At 42.1% G+C, this 26,080-nt stretch overlaps 1 protein-coding gene across 1 annotated transcript in view; it reads left to right on the top strand.

Annotated features, from left to right (window-relative positions):
• The window catches only part of LOC123758835 (microfibril-associated glycoprotein 4), a 68,215-nt gene that overhangs the window by 39,929 nt on the left and 2,206 nt on the right, over positions 1–26,080 (top strand). The window contains exons 5-8 of the mRNA XM_069329523.1: positions 18,442–18,618; positions 18,753–18,859; positions 24,045–24,190; positions 24,625–24,730. Of these exons, the coding sequence (XP_069185624.1) occupies positions 18,442–18,618; positions 18,753–18,859; positions 24,045–24,190; positions 24,625–24,730 (536 nt within the window). The remainder of the gene's footprint in view (positions 1–18,441; positions 18,619–18,752; positions 18,860–24,044; positions 24,191–24,624; positions 24,731–26,080) is intronic.

Raw genomic sequence — 26,080 nt, 5'->3', positions numbered from 1 at the left:
ACTGATATTGTGACTACTGACTGATACTGCGACTACTGACTGATAATGTGAAAACTGACTGATACTGTGACTACTGACTGATACTGCGACTACTGACTGATACTGTGACTACTGACTGATACTGTGACTACTGACTGATACTGTGACAACTGACTGATACTGCGACTACTGACAGATACTGTGACTACTGACTGATACTGCGACGGCTGACTGATACTGCGACTACTGACAGATACTGTGACTACTGACTGATACTGCGACGGCTGACTGATACTGCGACTACTGGCTGATACTGTGACTACTTACTGATATTGTGACTACTGACTGATACTGAGGTTACTGACTGATATTATGACTACTGACTGGTACTGAGGTTACTGACTAATACTGCGACTACTGACTAATACTGCGACTATACTGACTGATGCTGCGACTACTGACTGATACTGAGGTTACTGACTAATATTGTGACTACTGACTGGTACTGAGATTACTGACTAATAATGCGACTACTGACTAATACTGCGACTATGCTGACTGATGCTTTGACTACTGACTGATACTGTGACTACTGTCTAGTACTGTGACTATACTGATTGATGCTGCAACTACTGACTGATACTGCGACCAAGTGATCAATACCCTGATATAACAACTGGTGATACAACAACCACTCACTCATACAATGACTACTTACTGATGCTCCGATCACTGATACAACGCCCACTAACTGAGAGAACTCCCACTCCCAGGCAACGACCACACACTGAGACAACGACCGCACACTGAGACAACGACCACACACTGAGAAAACGACCAATGACACAACGACAAGCAGACGATGAGTCACAATAACGTGGCTGAAGTATGTTGACCTGACCACACACTAGAAGGTGAAGGGACGACGACGTTTCGGTGCGTCCTGGACCATTCTCAAGTCGATTGCGTATCACACAATCGACTTGAGAATGGTCCTGGACGAACCGTAACGTCGTCGTCACTTCACCTTCAAGTGCGGTCTGGTCAACACACAACGACAACTCTGATATTACGACCACTGGTACAAAGACCATTGCCTGATACTGCGACCACTCATACGACAACCACTGCCCGATACCATGACCATTATTTGATACAATGACCAGTGACAGAAGGACACAATATCCACTGACTGACACAATATACACTGAGTGACACAATATACACTGACTGACACAATATACACTGAGTGACACAATATACACTGACTGACACAATATACACTGAGTGACACAATATACACTGAGTGACACAATATACACTGAGTGACACAATATACACTGAGTGACACAATATACACTGACTGACACAATATACACTGAGTGACACAATATACACTGAGTGACACAATATACACTGAGTGACACAATATACACTGACTGACACAATATCCACCGACTGATACAATATACACTGACTGACACAATATACACTGAGTGACGCAATATACACTCATATAATATCCACTGACTGACACAATATCCATTGACTGAGAAAATATCCACTGACTGACACAATATACACTGACTGACACAATATACACTGACTGACACAATATACACTGACTGCATGATACAATATCCACTGACTGCATAATACAATATCCACTGACTGCATAATACAATATCCACTGACTGACTGATACAATATCCACTCACTGATACAATATCCACTCACTCATACAATATCCACTGACTGAGAAAATATCCACTGGCTGATATAATATCCACTGACTGATAAAATATCCACTGACTGATAAAATATCAACTGACTGATAAAATATCCACTAACTGAGAAAATATCCACTGACTGATATAATATCCACTGCCTGATACAATATTCACTGACTGATGCAATATCCACTGACTGATATATCCACTGACTGATAAGATCCACTGACTGATAAAATATCCACTGACTGATAAAATATCCACTGACTGATGCAGTATCCACTGACATTATCCACTGACTGACAATATCCACCGACTGACACAATATACACTGAGTGATACTATATTCACTGACGGATAAAATACCCACTGACAGACAAAATATCCACCGACTGATAAAATATCCACTGACTGGTAAAATATCCACTGACTGATGCAATATCCACTTACTGATATAATATCCACGGACTGATATAATATCCACTGACTGATAAAATATCCACTGACTGACGCAAACTCCACTGACTGATATAATATCCACTGACTGCTAAAAAATATCCACTGACTGATAAAATATCCACTGACTGACAATATATCCACTGACTGACACATTATACACTGACTGACACAATATCCACTGACTGGCACAATATACACTGACTGACACAATATCCACTGACTGACACATTATACACCGACTGACACAATATCCACTGACTGACACATTATACACCGACTGACACATTATACACTGACTGATAAAATATCCACTGACTGACAATACCTACTGACAGACACAATATCCACTGACTGATATAATATCTACTGACTGACACAATATCCACTGACTGACACAATATCCACTGACTGATACAATATTTACTGACTGATATAATATCCACTGACTGATATAATATCTACTGACTGACACAATATACACTGACTGATACAATATTTACTGACTGATATAATATCCACTGACTGATATAATATCCACTGACTGACACAATATCCACTGACTGATACAATATTTACTGACTGATATAATATCCACTGACTGATAAAATATCCACTGACTGACACAATACCTACTGACAGACACAATATCCACTGACTGATATAATATCTACTGACTGACACAATATCCACTGACTGACACAATATACACTGACTGACACAATATCCACTGACTGACACATTATACACCGACTGACACATTATACACTGACTGATAAAATATCCACTGACTGACACAATACCTACTGACAGACACAATATCCACTGACTGATATAATATCTACTGACTGACACAATATCCACTGACTGACACAATATCCACTGACTGATACAATATTTACTGACTGATATAATATTTACTGACTGACACAATACCCACTGACTGACACAATATACACTGACTGATACAATATTTACTGACTGACAAAATATCCACCGTTTGATATAATATACACTGATTGACACTATATACACTGACACAATATACACTGACCGACAAAATATCCACTGACACAATATACATTGACTGATACAATATTTACTGACTGACACAATATCCACTGACTGATACAATATTTACTGACTGACACAATATCCACTGACACAATATCCACTGACTGACACAATATACACTGACTGATACAATATTTACTGACTGACACAATATACACTGACTAACACAATATCCACTGACTGACAAAATATCCACTGACTGACACAATATACACTGACTGATACAATATTTACTGACTGACACAATATACACTGACTGACAAAATATCCACTGACTGACATAATATACACTGACTAACACAATATCCACTGACTGACAAAATATCCACTGACTGACACAATATACACTGACTAACACAATATCCACTGACTGACAAAATATCCACTGACTGACATAATATACATTGACTGATATAATATAAACTGACTGATAAAATATCCACTGACTGACACAATATCCACTGACTGACACAATATCCACCGACTGACACAATATCCACTGACTGACACAATATCCACTGACACTATATTCACTGACTGACACAATATACACTGACTGATACAATATTTACTGACTGACACAATAACCATTGACTGGCACAATATCCACTGACACTATATTCACTGACTGACACAATATCCACTGACTGACACAATAACCATTGACTGACACAATATCCACTGACTGACAAAATATCCACTGACTGACATAATATACATTGACTGATATAATATAAACTGACTGATAAAATATCCACTGACTGACACAATATACACTGACTGACACAATATCCACTGACACTATATTCACTGACTGACACAATATCCACTGACTGACACAATAACCATTGACTGACACAATATCCACTGACTGACACAATATACACTGACTGACACAATATTTACTGACTGACACAATATACACAGACACAATATCCACTGACTGACACAATATCCACTGACTGATACAATATTTACTGACTGACACAATATACACTGACTGACACAATATCCACTGACACAATATACACCGACTGATACAAAATCCATCGACTGATTAAATATCCACTGACTGATAAAATATCCACTGACTGATGCAGTATCCACTGACTGATATAATATCCAATGACTGATGCAATATCCACTGACTGATACAATATCCACTGACAGGCATAATATACACTGACTGATACAATATCCACTGACTGACACAATATCCACTGACTGACACAATATCCATTGACTGACACAATATCCACTGACTGGTACAATATCCACTGACTGATATAATATCCACAGATTGATACTATATCCACTGACTGACGCAATATCCACCGACTGATACAATATCCAGTGACTGATAAAATATCCACTGTCTGACACAATATCCACCGACTGATATAATATCCACTGACTGATAAAATATCCACTGACTGACGCAATATCCACCGACTGATACAATATCCAGTGACTGATAAAATATCCACTGTCTGACACAATATCCACCGACTGATATAATATCCACTGACTGATAAAATATCCACTGACTAATGCAATATCCACTGACTGATAAAATATCCACTGACTGACGCAATCTCCACTGACTGATATAATATCCACTGACTTACAAAATATCCACTGACTGCTAAAAAATATCCACTGACTGATCAAATATCCACTGACTGACACATTATACACTGACTGACACAATATCCACTGACTGACACAATATACACTTACTGACACAATATCCACTGACTGACACATTATACACTGACTGATAAAATATCCACTGACTGACAATATATCCACTGACTGATACAATATGCACTGACTGATAAAATATCCACTGACAGACAATATCCACCGATTGATATAATATCCACTGATTGACACTATATACACTGACCGACAAAATATCCACTGACACAATATATATTGACTGATACAATATACACTGACTGGTATAATATACACTGACTGATACTATATCCACTGACTCATACAATATCCACTGACTGACACAATATCCACTGACACAATATCTACTGACACAATATACACTGACTGATACAATATTTACTGACTGACACAATATCCACTGACTGACACAATATCCATTGACTGACACAATATCCACTGACTGACACAATATTTACTGACTGACACAATATCCACTGACTGATAAATATCCACTGACTGATACAATATCTACTGACTGACACAATATACACCGACTGATACAAAATCCATCGACTGATACAATATCCACTGACTGATGCAAAATCCACAGACTGACACAATATCCACTGATTGACCAAATATCCACTGACTGACAAAATATCCACTGACTGACACAATATACATTGACTGATATAATATAAACTGACTGATACAATATCCACCGACAGACACAATATCCACTGACTGACACAATATACACTGACTGATGCTATATCCACTGACGGACACAATATCCACTGACTGACACAATATACACTGACTGATGCTATATCCACTGACGGACACAATATCCACTGACTGATACTATATCCACTGACGGACACAATATCCACTAACTGACACAATATCCACTGACAGACAAAATATCCACTGACTTATACAATATCCACTGACTGACACAATATCCACTGACTGATATAATACTGATACAATAACCACTGACCTTTAAAATAACCTCTGACCGTGACAATAACCACTGACCACGACAATAACCACTGACCACGACAATAACCACTGACCGTGACAATAACCACTGACCACGACAATAACCACTGACCACGACAATAACCACTGACCACGACAATAACCACTGACCACGACAATAACCACTGACCACGACAATAACCACTGACCATGACAATAACCACTGACCACTACAATAACCACTGACCACTACAATAACCACTGACCATGACAATAACCACTGACCACGACAATAACCACTGACCACGACAATAACCACTGACCACGACAATAACCACTGACCACGACAATAACCACTGACCCGACAATAACCACTGACCACGACAATAACCACTGACTACGACAATAACCACTGACCACGACAATAACCACTGACCACGACAATAACCACTGACCACGACAATAGCCACTGACCACGACAATAGCCACTGACCATGACAATAACCAATGACCACGACAATAACCACTGACCACGACAATAGCCACTGACCACGACAATAACCACTGACAACAACAATAACCACTGACCACGACAATAACCACTGACCACGACAATAATACTGACCACGACAATAACCTCTCACAACAACAATAACCGCTTTCCACAACAATAACCACTGACCACGACAATAACCACTGACCACGATAATAACCACTGACCACGACAATAACCACTGACAACAACAATAACCACTGACCACGACAATAACCACTGACCTCGACAATAACCAATGACCACGACAATAACCAATGACAACAACAATAACCACTGACCACAACAATAACCACTGACCTCGACAATAACCAATGACCACGACAATAACTAATGACAACAACAATAACCACTGACCACGACAATAACCACTGACCACGACAATATCCACTGACTACGACAATAACCACTGACCACGATAATAACCGCTTTCTACAACAATAACCACTGACAACAATAACAACTGACCATGCCAATAACCACTGACCACGACAATAACGAATGACCATGACAATAACCACTGACAACAACAATAACCACTGACCATGGCAATAACCACTGTCCACGACAATAACCACTGACCATGACAATAACCACTGACCTTGACAATAGCTATTGATTATAACAACAACGAAGAAAATACCACTGACCATGTCAATAATCGCTGTTAATAAAGATACCTGCTGACAGTGACAAACCACTGACCACGACAATAACCACTGACTACAACAATAACCACTGACTACAACAATAACCACTGACCACCACAAATAACAGCACAACACTTAGTGGGCCAGCCAGAGGCTTAGGGCCCGCGCATGAATATCCCGGCAAACAAAAAAATACTGACCATGAAAATAACTATTGATTTGAGTGAACTGACCATGAAAATATCCACTAACCATGACAATAACTAGTGACGCTAACAATAACCACTCACCTTGACAATAACCATTGACCACGACAATTACCACTGATTATGACAATGACCACTGACCACTGACCATGAAAATGACCACTGGCCATGCCAATAACTACTAACCATGACAATAACCACTGTCCATGACATTAAACACTGACCTCAACAATAACCCTGACCATGACAATAGCCACCGATAACGACACTAACCACTGACCATGACTATAACCACTGACTACAACAATAACCACTGACTACAACAATAACCACTGACTACAACAATAACCACTGTCCACTACAATAACCACTGACCACGACAATAACCATTGACCATGAAAATAACCACTGACCATGACAATAACCACTGACCACGACAATAACCACTGACTATGACAATAACCACTGACCACGACAATAACCACTGACCACGACAATAACCACTGACCACGACAATAACCACTGACTACGAGAATAACCACTGACCACGACAATAACCACTGACTACGACAATAACCACTGACCACGACAATAACCACTGACCACGACTATAACCACTGACCATATCAATAACCACTGACCTTGACAATAACCACTGACCATGAAAATAACCATTGACCATGACAATAATGACTGACCATGACAATAACCACTGACCATGAAAATAACCATTGACCATGACAATAATGACTGACCATGACAATAACCACTGACCATGAAAATAACCACCTACCATTAGAGTAAATATTGACCATGTCAATAACCACTGACCATGTCAATAACCACTGACCATGACAATAACCAGTGACCTTGACAATAACCACTGACCATGACAATAACGACAGACTATGACAATGACCACTGACAATGACAATAACCACTGAGCATGACAATAACCACATGCCATGACAATAACCACTGACAATGACAATAACCACTGACAATGCCAATAACCACTGACCTTGAAAATAACCACTGACCATGCCAATAACCACTGACTATGACAATAACCACTGACAATGACAATAACCATTCACTATGACAATAACCACTGACCATGACAATAACCACTGACCATGAAAATAACCACCTACCATTAGAGTAAATATTGACCATGTCAATAACCACTGACCATGTCAATAACCACTGACCATGACAATAACCACTGACCATGACAATAACGACAGACTATGACAATGACCACTGACAATGACAATAACCACTGAGCATGACAATAACCACATGCCATGACAATAACCACTGACAATGACAATAACCACTGACAATGCCAATAACCACTGACCTTGAAAATAACCACTGACCATGACAATAACCACTGACTATGACAATAACCACTGACAATGACAATAACCATTCACTATGACAATAACCACTGACCATGACAATAACCACTGACCATGACAACAACCACCGACAATTAGAGCAAATATTGACCATGTCAATAACCACTGACCTTGACAATAACCACTGACCACGATAATAACCACTGACAATGTCAATAACCACTGACCTTGACAATAACCACTGACCACGATAATAACCACTGACAATGTCAATAACCACTGACCATGTCAATAACCACTGACCTTGACAATAACCACTGACCATGACAATAACGACAGACTATGACAATGACCACTGACAATGACAATAACCACTGAGCATGACAATAACCACATGCCATGACAATAACCACTGACAATGACAATAACCACTGACAATGCCAATAACCACTGACCTTGAAAATAACCACTGACCATGACAATAACCACTGACTATGACAATAACCACTGACAATGACAATAACCATTCACTATGACAATAACCACTGACCATGACAATAACCACTGACCATGACAACAACCACCGACAATTAGAGCAAATATTGACCATGTCAATAACCACTGACCTTGACAATAACCACTGACCACGATAATAACCACTGACAATGTCAATAACCACTGACCTTGAAAATATCTACTGACCATGACAATATCTACTGACCATGACAATAACCACTGACCATGACAATAACCACTGACCATGACAATGACCACTGACCATGACAATAACCACTGACCATGACAATAACCACTGATCATGACAATAACCACTGACTTCGACAGTAACCACTGACTGCGACAATAACCACTGTCAATGAAAATAACCACTGACTATGACAATAACCACTGATCATGACAATAACCACTGACCATGACAATAAGCACTGACCATCACTATAGGCACTGACCACGACAATAACCACTGACTATGGCAATAACCACTGACTATGACAATAAACACTGATCATAACAATATCCACTGTTCATGACAATAACCACTGACCACGACAATAACCACTGACTATGACAATAACCACTGACTATGACAACAACCACTGACTATGACAATAACCACTGACTATGTGTTACGGCCCTCTCGGGACGCAACGGGGTCCTTACTCTGATGTTGTTAGAGGAAGATATATGTATCCGTTCCCAAGCCAGTATTGGCTATCAAGGGATGAGATCCGTGACGCAATTAACTTAAAGGGAGTAGGGAAAGAAAGCTAAGAACTTAATATTATAATTATTACCATCACCTATTAAATATATAAAAATCAAACGTGCACAGGGGGAGGGTATTAACACTATACAAGGGGATTAATCCTTCATCGTGGTCTTCTGCTGAAGACGCTGGTGCCACACCACTTGGTGCTGAGTCCTTGGTGCTTTCTTCGTGGCCTCACGACGTGTCCTCTGAGAATGCCGAGCCTACCCGGGCCACAGGTCAGCCAAAACACAGGTCCACTGGGGGCACCGTCGTGGAGGCCGTCAACCACACGTCCAGCTGGTCTGCTGGCAGGTACTGAGCCACCAAGGCTGGTACGGCCACTCCACGAACGATATAAGGGGTACGCCCTAGACAGGAGACTCGTGTGATATCACAAATCACCCTCCTGTCCTCAATACCCCAGTGGATGATCGTCTCCAACAGTCGGTCCCGGGTAAATCCTTTCACTGCCACGCCAATGGCAGGCTAACACACCACAGTGTTCTTCCGGGGGGGACGACGTCACAACAGCTGCAGCAAACTTCACAGTATGGAGACTGGCTGCCTCGGGTAGACTGACTCAACCTTCAACACAGCGGTCCCAGGTCGACTCTGTAAGCAGACACGTCATCAATAACCGGGACACTAATACACCACACTTAAGGGCTTGGGCACAAACACCTGACGTATCCAGTCCATAGATGGCGCTGTCGTCGGAGCACCACCTCACCAGAGGTCAGGAGCGGCGGTGTAGAGTGCTGAACCAGACTGGAAACTGGTCCTCGAGGCCAGTACACGCTGTCCTCACTAGGTGTCGTCGTCCGTTTGGCGGGGGTTCCGGGAGCTGACCCACAGATGGCGTAGTTGTTACTGCTCCTTGCTCGGACGCTGGATCCGGGTTCGTAACACTATGAAAATAACCACTGACCATGACAATAACCACTGTCAATGACAATCACCACTGACCACGACAATAACCACTGACTATGACAATAACTACTGACCATGACAATAACCACTGACTATGACAATACCACTGACTATGAAAATAACCATTGACCATGACAATAACCACTGACCATGACAATAACCACTGACCATGACAATATCCATTGGCTATGACAATAACCATTGACCATGAAAATAAATGCTAACGATGACAATAACCACTGACTATGAAAATAACCACTGTCTATGGCAATAACCACTGACTATGGCAATAACCATTGACCATGACAATAACCACTGACCATGACAATAACCACTGACTATGCCAATAACCATTGACCATGACAATAACCTCTGACTATGACAATACCACTGACTATTAAAATAACCACTGATCATGAAAATAACCATTGACCTTGACAATAACCACTGACCATGACAATAACCACTGACCATGACAATAACCACTGACTTTGACAATAACCACGGACCATGACAATACCCATTTACCATGACAATAACCACTGACGATGACAATAACCACTGACTATGACAATAACCACTGTCTATGGCAATAACCACTGACTATGACAGTAACCACTGACTATGCCAATAACCATTGACCATGACAATAACCACTGACCATGACAATAACCTCTGACTATGACAATACCACTGACCATTAAAATAACCACTGACCATGACAATAACCACTGACCATGACAATATCCATTGGCTATGACAATAACCACTGACCACGACAATAACCACTGATCATGACAATAACCACTGACCATGACAATAAACATTGACCATGACAATAACCACATTCTATGACAATAACCATTGACTATGACAATAACCCCTGACCACGACAATAACCACTGATCATGAAATAACCTCTGACCATGACAATAACCACTGACTATGACAATAACCATTGACTATGACAATAACCACTGACTATGACAATAACCATTAACTATGACAATAAAAATTGACCACGACAATAACCACTGATCATGACAATAACCATTGACCATGACAATAACCACTGACTATGAAAATAACCATTGGCTATGACAATAAACACTGACCACGACAATAACCACTGATCATGACAATAACCATTGACCATGAAAATAACCACTGACTATGACAATAACCATTGACTATGACAATCCCCACTGACTATGACAATAACCATTGACTATGACAATAACCACTGATCATGAAAATAACCACTGACTATGACAATAACCACTGACTATGACAATAACCACTGACTATGATAGTAACCATTGACTATGAAAATAACCATTGACAATGACAATAACCATTGACTATGACAAAAACCAATGACTATGACAATAACCATTGAGCATGAAAATAACCACTGACTATGACAATAACCATTGACCATGACAATAACCACTGACCATGACAATAACCACTGACCATGCCAATAATCATTGACCATGACAATAACCACTGACCATGACAATAACCACTGACAATGATAATAACCACTGACTGTGACAATAACCATTGACCACGGCAATAACCACTGACTATGAAAATAACCACTGACCATGACAATAACCACTGACTATGACAATAACCACTGACTGTGGCAATAACCATTGACAATGACAATAACCACTGACTATGACAATAACCACTGACTATGACAATAACCACTGACTGTGACAATAACCACTGACCATGTCAATAACCACTGACTATGACAATAACCACTGACCATGACAATAACCACTGACCATGACAATAACCACTGACCATAACAATAACCACTGACCCTGACACTAACCACTGACTCTGACAATCACCACTGACCATGAAAATAACCACTGTCTATGACAATAACCACTGACCATGACAATAACCACTGACCACAACAATAACCACTGACCACGACAATAACCACTGACCATGACAATAACCACTGACCCTGACACTAACCACTGACTCTGACAATCACCACTGACCATGAAAATAACCACTGACTATGACAATAACCACTGACTATGACAATAACCACTGACTGTGACAATAACCATTGACCATGCCAATAACCACTGACTATAACAATAACCCCTGACCACGACAATAACCACTGACCATGACAGTAACTACTGACCACAACAATAACCCCTGACCACGACAGTAACCACTGACCCTGTCAATGACCACTGACTTTGACAATAACCACTGACCATGACAATCACCACTGACCATAACAATAACCACTGACTATGACAATAACCACTGACCCTGACACTAACCACTGACTCTGACAATCACCACTGACCATGAAAATAACCACTGACTATGACAATAACCACTGACTATGACAATAACCACTGACTGTGACAATAACCATTGACCATGCCAATAACCACTGACTGTGACAATAACCATTGACCATGCCAATAACCACTGACCATAACAATAACCACTGACTATGACAATAACCACTGACTATGACAATAACCACTGACTATGACAATAGCCACTGACTATGACAATAACCACTGACTATGACAATAGCCACTGACTATGACAATAACCACAGACCATGACAATAACCACTGACTATGACAATAGCCACTGACCATGACAATAACCACTGACTATAACAATAACCACTGACTATGACAATAACCACAGACCATGACAATAACCACAGACCATGACAATAACCTCAGACCATGACAATTACCACTGACTATGACAATAACAACAGACCATGACAATAACCACTGACTATGACAATAACCACAGACCATGACAATAACCACAGACCATGACAATAACCTCAGACCATGACAATTACCACTGACTATGACAATAACAACAGACCATGACAATTACCACTGACTATGACAATAACCTCAGACCATGACAATAACCACTGACTCTGACAATAACCACAGACCATGACAATAACCACTGACTATGACAATAACCACAGACCATGACAATAACCTCAGACCATGACAATTACCACTGAATATGACAATAACCACAGACCATGAAAATAAGCACTGACCATGACAATAACCACTGAATATGACAATAACCACTGACTATGACAATAACCACTGACTTTGACAATAAGCACTGACTATGACAATAACCACTGACTATGACAATAACCACTGACCACACCAATAACCACTGACCACGACTATAACCACTGACCATACCAATAACCACTGACCATGACAATAACCACTGACCACGACAATAACCACTGACTCTGACAATAACCACTGACCACAACAATAACCACTGACCATGACAATAACCACTGACCACGACAATAACCACTGACTCTGACAATAACCACTGACCACAACAATAACCACTGACCATGACAATAAATACTGACTATGACAATAACCACTGACCACAACAATAACCACTGACCTCGCCAATAACCACTGACCACAACAATAACCACTGACCACGACAATAACCACTGACCACGACAATAACCACTGACCACGACAATAGCCACTGACCACAACAATAACCACTGACCACGACAATAACCTCTGACTATGACAATAACCACTGACCACAACAATAACCACTGACCACAACAATAACCACTGACCACGACAATAACCACTGACAATGACAATAACCACTGCCCACGACAATAGCCACTGACCACAACAATAACCAGAGATAATGACAATAAGCACTGACAATGACAATAACCACTGACTATGACAATAACCACTGACCACGACAATAACCACTGACCACGACAATAACCACTGACTATGACAATAACCACTGACTATGACAATAACCACTGACTATGACAATAATCACTGACCACGACAATAACCACTGACTATGACAATAACCACTGACTATGAGAATAACCAGTGACAATGACAATAACTACTGACTATGACAATAACCACTGACCACAACAATAACCACTGACTATGACAATAACCACTGACTATGACAATAACCACTGACCACGACAATAACCACTGACCACGACGAGAACCACTGACCACAACAATAACCACTGACTATGACAATAACCACTGACAATGACAATAACTACTGACTATGACAATAACCACTGACCACAACAATAACCACTGACCTCGACAATAAACACTGACCTCGACAATAACGACTGACCACAACAATAACCACTGACCTCGACAATAACCACTGACCACAACAATAACCACTGACCACAACAATAACCACTGACCACAACAATAACCACTGACTATGACAATAATCACTGACCACGACAATAACCACTGACCATGACAATAACCACTGACCACAACAATAACCACTGACCACGACAATAACCACTATCACGACAATAACCAATGACCATGACAATAACCACTGACCACGACAATAACCACTGACCACGACAATAACCACTATCACGACAATAACCAATGACCATGATAATAACCACTGACCACAACAATAACCACAGATAATGACAATAAGCACTGACAATGACAATAACCACTGACTATGACAATATCCACTCACTATGACAATAACCACTGACTATGACAATAACCACTGACCACGACAATAACCACTGACAATGACAATAACCACTGACTACAGCAATAACCACTGACCACGACAATAACCACTGACCACAACAATAACCACTGACTACAGCAATAACCACTGACTATGACAATAACCACTGACCACAACAATAACCACTGACCACAACAATAACCACTGACCACGATAATAACCTCTGACCACAACAATAACCACTGACCACAACAATAACCACTGACCACGACAATAACCACTGACCACAACAATAACCACTGACCATGACAATAACCACTGACCACGACAATAACCACTGACCACGACAATAACCACTTACCACAACAACAACCACTGACTATGACAATAACCACTGACCACAGCAATAACCATTGACCATGACAATAACCACTGACCACAACAATAACCACTGACCATGACAGTAACCACTGACTATGACAGTCCTGCCCAGGCCGCCTATCGTACACAGAGCCAGAATCTTGTTCAGTGTTTCCTGATCTGTCACTGTAATTGTTTTACCAAAGGATGGGTTAATGGGGGGGTCCTCTACCACTCACAGGAAGGATTATTTGGGTCCTCTTCCATTTACAGAATGGATTATGGGGGGTCCTCTAACGTTCATTAGATGTTTTATGGGGTCCACTACCGTCCACAGGATGGATTATGGGGTCCACTACCACTCATAAGATGGGATATGCTGTCAGCTACTACTCACAGGATGGGTTATGGGGTCCACTAACTCTCACAAGATGGTATATGTTATCCACTCCCGCCCAGAGGATGGTGTATGGCGTACACTGATGCTCACAGGATCAGTTAAAGAGTAACTTCTGCTCACAGAATGTGTTATAAGGTAAAATAACATGAGCTAAACTATCTTAAAATGGTTGGAATCGCAATCCTCGATATGATGCACTGTTTTAAAATCTCATTGCGCAGTAAGATGGTCAATAACCCGTCCAAACGTAAACTGTTTACCATTGTTGTCATTGTTGCTCAGGTAATTATACCTGCCACAGGCAGGATGGGTTATGTTGTAGGATATGTTGTTTGTGAGTAAGGAACTCTTAGGTCTTAGCTTAAAATGTAAACACCGAAGAAATAATATGCTTGTGGCAGGTGTTATGAATATGGTGCTTAATACAGTGAGACGACCTCGGGGTCTCGGGCACACTGAGACGACCCCGGGGTCTCGGGCACACAGAGACGACCTCGGGGTCTAGGGCACACAGAGACGACCCCGGGGTCTAGGGCACACAGAGACGACCCCGGGGTCTAGGGCACACAGAGACGACCTCGGGGTCTAGGGCACACAGAGACGACCCCGGGGTCTAGGGCACACAGAGACGACCCCGGGGTCTAGGGCACACAGAGACGACCTCGGGGTCTAGGGCACACAGAGACGACCCCGGGGTCTAGGGCACACAGAGACGACCCCGGGGTCTAGGGCACACAGAGACGACCCCGGGGTCTAGGGCACACAGAGACGACCTCGGGGTCTCGGGCACACAGAGACGACCCCGGGGTCTCGGGCACACAGAGACGACCCAGGGGTCTAGGGCACACAGAGACGACCCCGGGGTCTAGGGCACACATAGACGACCTCGGGGTCTAGGGCACACAGAGACGACCCCGGGGTCTAGGGCACACAGAGACGACCCCGGGGTCTAGGGCACACAGAGACGACCCCGGGGTCTAGGGCACACAGAGACGACCCCGGGGTCTAGGGCACACAGAGACGACCCCGGGGTCTAGGGCACACAGAGACGACCCCGGGGTCTAGGGCACACAGAGACGACCCCGGGGTCTAGGGCACACAGAGACGACCCCGGGGTCTAGGGCACACAGAGACGACCTCGGGGTCTAGGGCACACAGAGACGACCCCGGGGTCTAGGGCACACAGAGACAACCCCGGGGTCTAGGGCACACAGAGACGACCCCGGGGTCTAGGGCACACAGAGACAACCCCGGGGTCTAGGGCACACAGAGACGACCCCGGGGTCTAGGGCACACAGAGACATCAGCTGGCACGTCATTTGCGGACTGACATATTTCCTGCGAGACGGAATACGACAGTTAAAGTGCCCAAGCCAGACACACTTATATAAACGGAGGAAAGTGGCGTCGTTTTTGGGTGGTCCTGAACCCTTATTGCGACATGATAAGGCTCGAAGTCTCCTCCCTTCTTGCTGTCCATATGTGAGCGTTAGGTTGTGTTCAGCCGTGTTATTGTAACCTTTTCTCTTCGTGACAGTCATGGATGGTGTACATTAATCACAGCATAACAATAAGTACCTATAACTACGTCGTCTTGGTGACCAACCCACACACCACAAGATAAAGAGACGACCACATTTCGTCTGTTCATCTTGTGGTGTGTGGTGAGGTCATCATATCTTCAGCCACGTTATTGTGACTCGTTGTCTGCACACCTTATCTTGCGTTGATTTCTGGGATCAACGCCCCCCGCAGCCCGGTCTCTTACTCGACCAGGCCTCTTACGTTCCTGGCAAAATTAATAAATATATCATCAAAATAGATTAATGAAGATCGAGTCGATATCGAGAAAGGACTAAAGTTATTTCACTTGCTTTTGGTTTGTCAAATTCTGTCGGTCATATTAGGCCTAACCCTGCCGTAGATGAGAAGCCTTTAGCCCAACACGAAACTTAACCCACACCGACATGAGAGCATTTAACGACAAATTGTTCACACCCATGAAATGTTCTTCCGCTATAAATGAACTCGAGCAAACAGTAACATCCACCCACCAATACTCCGCCTCAACCTCTAAGTTAAACCTCGCTCGCTCTCTCTCCTTCACGCCCTCCCTCCTCCCCCCTCCCTCACCACCTCCACGACGTGACCCCCACCCCACTGCCCTGACTGTCTGACTGTGACGCACGACCGACTGGCGAGGTCCTTCCAGGCAATATCCTGCTGTGGGCGCTCACTAACGTGGACAACCAGACCCGGTACGAGCTGCACGTGGAGCTGCACGACTGGTCCGGCAACACGCGCTTCGCTCGCTACCGGGGCTTCCGGGTCGGACCTGAGTCAGACGCCTACCGCCTCTACCACGCCAATGTTTACTTTGGCAACGCCGGTGAGTTACTAAACTTTGGTTCAGAGACGTTTTAATAAATAATTACTCTACTTTTAATGACTAGTGTTAAAACCACCAATAGTTGCTAGGACAACAACTGAAAATATATTTACCATGAATTGGCCCCCCTACAGGAGACTCCCTGTACTCTCACAACGGTCTGCCCTTCTCCACCTTCGATGTTGACAACGACAGTCGTGATGGAGACTTCGTAGAGCGAAGCTGCGCCCGACTCTACAAGGTGACATTCTCAATGGCGTACATGTTCTACAGCCTTAATATCTACATTTGTATGTCGATATATATATATATATATATATATATATATATATATATATATATATATATATATATGTCGTACCTAGTAGCCAGAACGCCCTTCTCGGCCTACTATGCAAGGCCCGATTTGCATAATAAGCCAAGTTTTCCTGAATTAATATATTTTCTCTAATATTTTTCTTATGAAATGATAAAGCTACCCATTTCATTATGTATGAGGTCAATTTTTATTAATTGGAGTTAAAATTAACGTAGATATATGACCGAACCTAACCAACCCTACCTAACCTATCTTTATAGGTTAGGTTAGGTTAGGGAGCCGAAAACGTTGGCACCCACTGGTGCCAATGTGGGGACCCATAGCCTCGGAGAAGAATATATATATATATATATATATATATATATATATATATATATATATATATATATATATATATATATATATATATATATATATATATATATATATATATATATATATATATATATAAATGACAGTGTCAGACCACGGAGGAAGAATTGAAACAGGAATTTCCCAAAGTACTTTCGTATAATAATACATCTTCAGAAGGAGTATGAATGGATTCATATTCCTTCTGAAGATGTATTAATATACGAAAGTACTTATGGAAATTCTTGTTTCAATTCTTCCTCCGTGGTCTAATACTCTACATTTTTCATCACGTGGTAATTTTCGTAATTTTCGTAATTTACACACACACACACACACACACGCACACACACACACACACACACACACACACACACACACACACACACACACACACACACACACACACACACACATGCTACTAAGTGGCTCCCAGAACTGAAGGGCAAGAGCTACGAGGAGAGGTTAGAGGCATTAAATATGCCAAAACTAGAAGACAGAAGAAAAAGAGGTGATATGATCACCTCTTTTTCAGTAGTTTCAAAGCGTTATATGACAAAGAGTGCTGGGAAGACGGGACACCACGAGCGTAGCTCTCATCCCGTAACTACACTTAGGTAATTACACACACACACATACACACACACACACACACACACACACACACACACACACACACACACACACACACACACACACACACACACACACACACACACACACAAACACACATACACACACACACACACACACACACACACACACACACACACACACACACACACACACACACACACACACACACACACTTGGGAAAAAGTGATCACGTCCTGTTAGACATTAAATATGCTTTAAGATATCATCTAGAAGAAAATGGGGACATTGAAACAGTTGATAAACTCGATTTAAAGAGAGGCAACTATGGGGAACTTCGAAATTTTTTTAATGAGTGTAATTGGACAGAATTGTTGCTAGGCAGGGAAGTAAATGAAATGTATGCCAAATTGTTAAAACTATACGAGGAAGGCACACAAACATTCATACCAAAACAGAGGTGCAGGGCCAGAAAACAGGATTGGTTCGACAGAAATTGTGAGAGGGCAAGAGACCAAAAGACACAAAAATGGAATCAGTATAGGAAGAGGCCAAACCCCCAAACATACCAGCGATAGAAAGATGCGAGAAACAACTATACAGCAGTAAGGAGAGAGGCAGAAAGAAATTTTGAAAAAGGGATAGCGGATAAATGTAAAACAGAACCGGGCCTATTCTACAAATTCATAAACAACAAATTGCAGGTAAAGGATAATATCCAGAGGTTGAAAATGGGAAACAGATTCACGGAAAATGAAAAGGAAATGTGTGAAACATTAAATGAAAAGTTCCAAAGTGTGTTTGTACAAAATGAAATCTTCAGAGAACCAGACACAATAAGAATTCCAGAGAACAACATAGAGCGGATAGAGATGTCTAGAGATGAAGTGGAAAATATGCTAAAGGAGCTCGGTAAGAACAAAGCAGCTGGCCCAGATGGCGTTTCACCATGGGTTCTGAGAGAATGTGCATCTGAGCTCAGCATTCCACTTCACCTGATCTTTCAGGCATCCCTGTGTACAGGAATCGTAGCAGACGTGTGGAAACAGGCTAACATAGTTCCAATCTACAAAAGTGGCAGCAGGGAAGACCCCCTCAATTATAGACCTGTATCATTGACGAGTGTAATAGTGAAAGTATTGGAAAAGCTAATCAAAACTAAATGGGTAGAACACCTGGAGAGAAATGATATAATATCAGACAGACAGTATGGTTTTCGATCTGGAAGATCCTGTGTATTGAATTTACTCAGTTTCTATGATCGAGCCACAGAGATATTACAGGAAAGAGATGGTTGGGTTGACTGCATCTATCTGGACCTAAAAAAGGCTTTCGACAGAATTCCACATAAGAGGTTGTTCTGGAAACTGGAAAATATTGGAGGGGTGACAGGTAAGCTTCTATCATGGATGAAAAATTTTCTGACTGATAGAAAAATGAGGGCAGTAATCAGAGGCAATGTATCGGAATGGAGAAATGTCACAAGTGGAGTACCACAGGGTTCAGTTCCTGCACCAGTGATGTTTATTGTCTACATAAATGATCTACCACTTGGTATACAGAATTATATGAACATGTTTGCTGATGATGCTAAGATAATAGGAAGGATAAGAAATTTAGATGATTGTCATGCCCTTCAAGAAGACCTGGACAAAATAAGTATATGGAGCACCACCTGGCAAATGGAATTTAATGTTAATAAATGTCATGTTATGGAATGTGGAATAGGAGAACATAGACCCCATACAACCTATATATTATGTGAGAAATCTTTAAAGAATTCTGATAAAGAAAGAGATCTAGGGGTGGTTCTAGATAGAAAACTATCACCTGAGGACCACATAAAGAATATTGTGCAAGGAGCCTATGCGATGCTTTCTAACGTCAGAATTGCATTTAAATACATGGATGGCGATATACTAAAGAAATTGTTCATGACTTTTGTTAGGCCAAAGCTAGAATATGCAGTTGTTGTGTGGTGCCCATATCTTAAGAAGCACATCAACAAACTGGAAAAGGTGCAAAGACATGCTACGAAGTGGCTCCCAGAACTGAAGGGCAAGAGCTACGAGGAGAGGTTGGAAGCATTAAACATGCCAAAACTAGAAGACAGAAGAAAAAGAGGTGATATGATCACTACATACAAAATAGTAACAGGAATTGATAAAATCGACAGGGAAGATTTCCTGAGACCTGGCACTTCAAGAACAAGAGGTCATAGATTTAAACTAGCTAAACACAGATACCGAAGAAATATAAGAAAATTCACCTTCGCAAATAGAGTGGTAGACGGTTGGAACAAGTTAAGTGAGAAGGTGGTGGAGGCCAAGACCGTCAGTAGTTTCAAAGCGTTATATGACAAAGAGTGCTGGGAAGACGGGACACCACGAGCGTAGCTCTCATCCTGTAACTACACTTAGGTAATTACACACACACACACACACACACACACACACACACACACACACACACACACCTTACAGGCTTGATAGAATTCTACGATCAGGTGACACAGATTAAGCAAGAAAGAGAGGGCTGGGCGGACTGCATTTTCTTGGATTGTCGGAAAGCCTTTGACACAGTACCGCATAAGAGGCTGGTACATAAGCTGGAGAGACAGGCAGGTGTAGCTGGTAAGGTGCTCCAGTGGATAAGGGAGTATCTAAGCAATAGGAAGCAGAGAGTTACGGTGAGGGGTGAGACCTCGGATTGGCGTGAAGTCACCAGTGGAGTCCCACAGGGCTCTGTACTCGGTCCTATCTTGTTTCTGATATATGTAAATGATCTCCCGGAGGATATCGATTCATTTCTCTCAATGTTTGCGGACGATGCTAAAATTATGAGAAGGATTAAAACAGAAGAGGACTGTATGAGGCTTCAAGAAGACCTAGACAAGCTGAAGGAATGGTCGAACAAATGGTTGTTAGAGTTTAACCCAACCAAATGTAATGTAATGAAGATAGGTGTAGGGAGCAGGAGGCCAGATACAAGGTATCATCTGGGAGAGGAAATTCTTCAGGAGTCAGAGAAGGAAAAAGACTTGGGGGTTGATATCACGCCAGACCTGTCTCCTGCAGCACATATCAAGCGGATAACATCAGCGGCATATGCCAGGCTGGCCAACATACGAACGGCATTCAGAAATTTGTGTAAAGAATCATTCAGAACTTTGTATACCACATATGTCAGGCCAATCCTGGAGTATGCAGCCCCAGCATGGAGTCCATATCTAGTCAAGGATAAGACTAAACTGGAAAAGGTTCAAAGGTTTGCCACCAGACTAGTACCCGAGCTGAGAGGTATGAGCTACGAGGAGAGACTACGGGAATTAAACCTCACTTCGCTGGAAGACAGAAGAGTTAGGGGGGACATGATCACCACATTCAAGATTCTGAAGGGAATTGATAGGGTAGATAAAGACAGTCTATTTAACACAAGGGGAACACGCACAAGGGGACACAGGTGGAAACTGAGTGCCCAAATGAGCCACAGAGATATTAGAAAGAACTTTTTTAGTGTCAGAGTGGTTGACAAATGGAATGCATTAGGGGGTGATGTGGTGGAGGCTGACTCCATACACAGTTTCAAGTGTAGATATGACAGAGCCCGATAGGCTCAGGAATCTGTACGCCTGTTGATTGACGGTTGAGAGGCGGGACCAAAGAGCCAGAGCTCAACCCCCGCAAACACAACTAGGTGAGTACAACTAGGTGAGTACACACACACACACACACACATATATATATATATATATATATATATATATATATATATATATATATATATATATATATATATATATATATATATATATATATATATATATATATATATTTATATATCACTAACATATGATATATTTTGATTGTTCGTGTTCTGACCATTCACATTCATCCCCTTGTCCACTATTACTATTTATCTTCTGTTCTGATCTATCATTATGTATGACCCACGCTAACTTCTAATTTCCTTTCCTGACTTGCGATGATCTTGTCTGTGGCTTGTCTTGACCCTCTGTGATGATGTGATCCACGCTAACCAACCTCGCCTGATGGCGCCTGACATCCTCTCGCCTCCCGCTGGCACCCCACCTACTGCTGGCGACGGGGCGTCTCCTGCGACTGACACGCGCGCGCGTGTGTGTGTGTGTGTGTGTGTGAAGGGCGCCTGGTGGTACGGCAACTGCCACGATGCCAACCTCAACGGGTGGTACCTGGGCGGGCCGCACCGGTCCTTCGCTGACGGGGTCAACTGGTACACCTGGACCGGCTACAACTACTCTCTCAAGCGCACCGTCATGAAGTTCAGGTGAGCCACCGTTGCCCAGCGGTCATCCAGCGTGAGTTACGCCTTACTTGTGAGATGGTTCTGTCGCGTGTAGGATTTCCAAGGAGAATATACTTGCACTTGCATATTTGCAAGTGTATATATACTTGTAAATAGTCCTTATCGAGTATACTTTTCTTGTAAATAGGTCTTATCGAGTATTCTTTTCTTGTCAATACTAATTATCGAGTATACTTGTAAGTAGCCATATCGTGTATACCTTTTTTGTAATTAGCTCATATTGTGTAGACTTTACAAGGAGCTAGTGTTACGTGAGAACATTTTCCCTAGAGACCATTAAGAATTATGCGGGTATACATTAACTATAGATGGTTTAGATGAGTATATTTAACTCAGTGTGATTGAGTCAAGTACATCACACCTGAGAATGCTGTAGCTCCTTCCCTCCCCCACAGGCCACAGAGCACTGGACCCGGCCCCGTGGACTCCGACACTCACGGCATCACCAGCCGTCAACGGAGTCTGGACTTCACCCCGGTACACAGCCATCCCGGCACCCTGGTGAGGCGTGAGGCGTGAGGCGTGAGGCGTGTGAGAGAGAGAGAGCCAGAGAGAGAGAGAGAGACAGAGAGAGAGACAGAGAGAGAGCAGAGAGAGAGAGAGAGAGACAGAGAGAGAGAGAGAGAGAGAGACAGAGAGACAGAGAGCAGAGAGAGAGAGAGAGAGAGAGAGAGAGAGAGAGAGAGAGAGAGAGAGAGAGAGAGAGAGAGAGAGAGAGAGAGAGAGAGAGAGAGAGAGAAGTTACTATGAATGAAAGTACAAAATATGGACTGTGGAATCCATCGACATAAGATCACGTTCTGTGCTTTTATTTTTTTTAGATGGGCCCGAAAATGAGAGCAAAATTAATCCAAACTTTTCCCAAGACTTTTCATAGTACATTTATGTACTAAAATTGGGCTAAGCATATACAGATATATGTTGTACCTAGTAGTCAGAACACACTTCTCGGCCTGGTATGCAAGGCCTAATAGGCCGAGTGATTTTCTTTATTTTCAAAATATTGTTTCCAATTGGTTTATTTGAAATATTATTATTATATTATTTTAGGAACATAAATTATTGACTTAGTTATGTTAGTTTAGATTAATTTAAGTTAAAATAGGTTAGGTTAGGTAGGGTTGGTTAGGTTTGGTCATATATCTACGTTAGTTTTAACTCAAATTAAAAGAAATTAACTCATACACAATGAAATGGATAGCTTTATCATTTCACAAGAAAAAAAAATCGAAAAATATATAAATATGGCTTGTTCGCATTTATGTTCCTCACGTGTGCTCCAAAGAATGAGGTGATTTGATAAAATACTATGCCCAAGATTACCATCAGAGTGCCGGTGGGATGATGGGGAAATAGCCTCGCAATTTCGGGTTCGAGTCACTTCTGGGGTGTGAGTTTTCAGTTGTATATAGTCCTGGGGACCATTCAGGCTTGTTTGCATTTGTGTTCCTCACGTGTGCCTCAAAGAATGAGGTGATTTGATAAAATGCTATGCCCAAGATTACTATCCGAGTGCCGGCGGGGAAGTGGTTCAAATAGCCTCGGCTATCACTTCCTTATGTCCGGTCGTGATGGTCAAGCGGATTAAGGCGTCCCTGTACATACCAGTCGTGTTGCTCCTGGGAGTATGGGTTCGAGTCACTTCTGGGGTGTGAGTTTTCAGTTGTATATAGTCCTGGGGACCTTTCAGGCTTGTTTGCATTTGTGTTCCTCACGTGTGCCCCAAAGAATGAGGTGATTTGATAAAATGCTATGCCCAAGATTACTATCCGAGTGCCGGCGGGGAAGTGGTTCAAATAGCCTCGGCTATCACTTCCTTATGTCCGGTCGTGATGGTCAAGCGGATTAAGG

Source organism: Procambarus clarkii, chromosome 22 (genome assembly GCF_040958095.1).
Source record: "Procambarus clarkii isolate CNS0578487 chromosome 22, FALCON_Pclarkii_2.0, whole genome shotgun sequence".
In the NCBI taxonomy this organism is placed as follows: Eukaryota; Metazoa; Arthropoda; class Malacostraca; order Decapoda; family Cambaridae; genus Procambarus; species Procambarus clarkii.
Note: the sequence above shows the minus strand (reverse complement) of the source record. Positions and strands in the feature narration are given on the sequence as shown.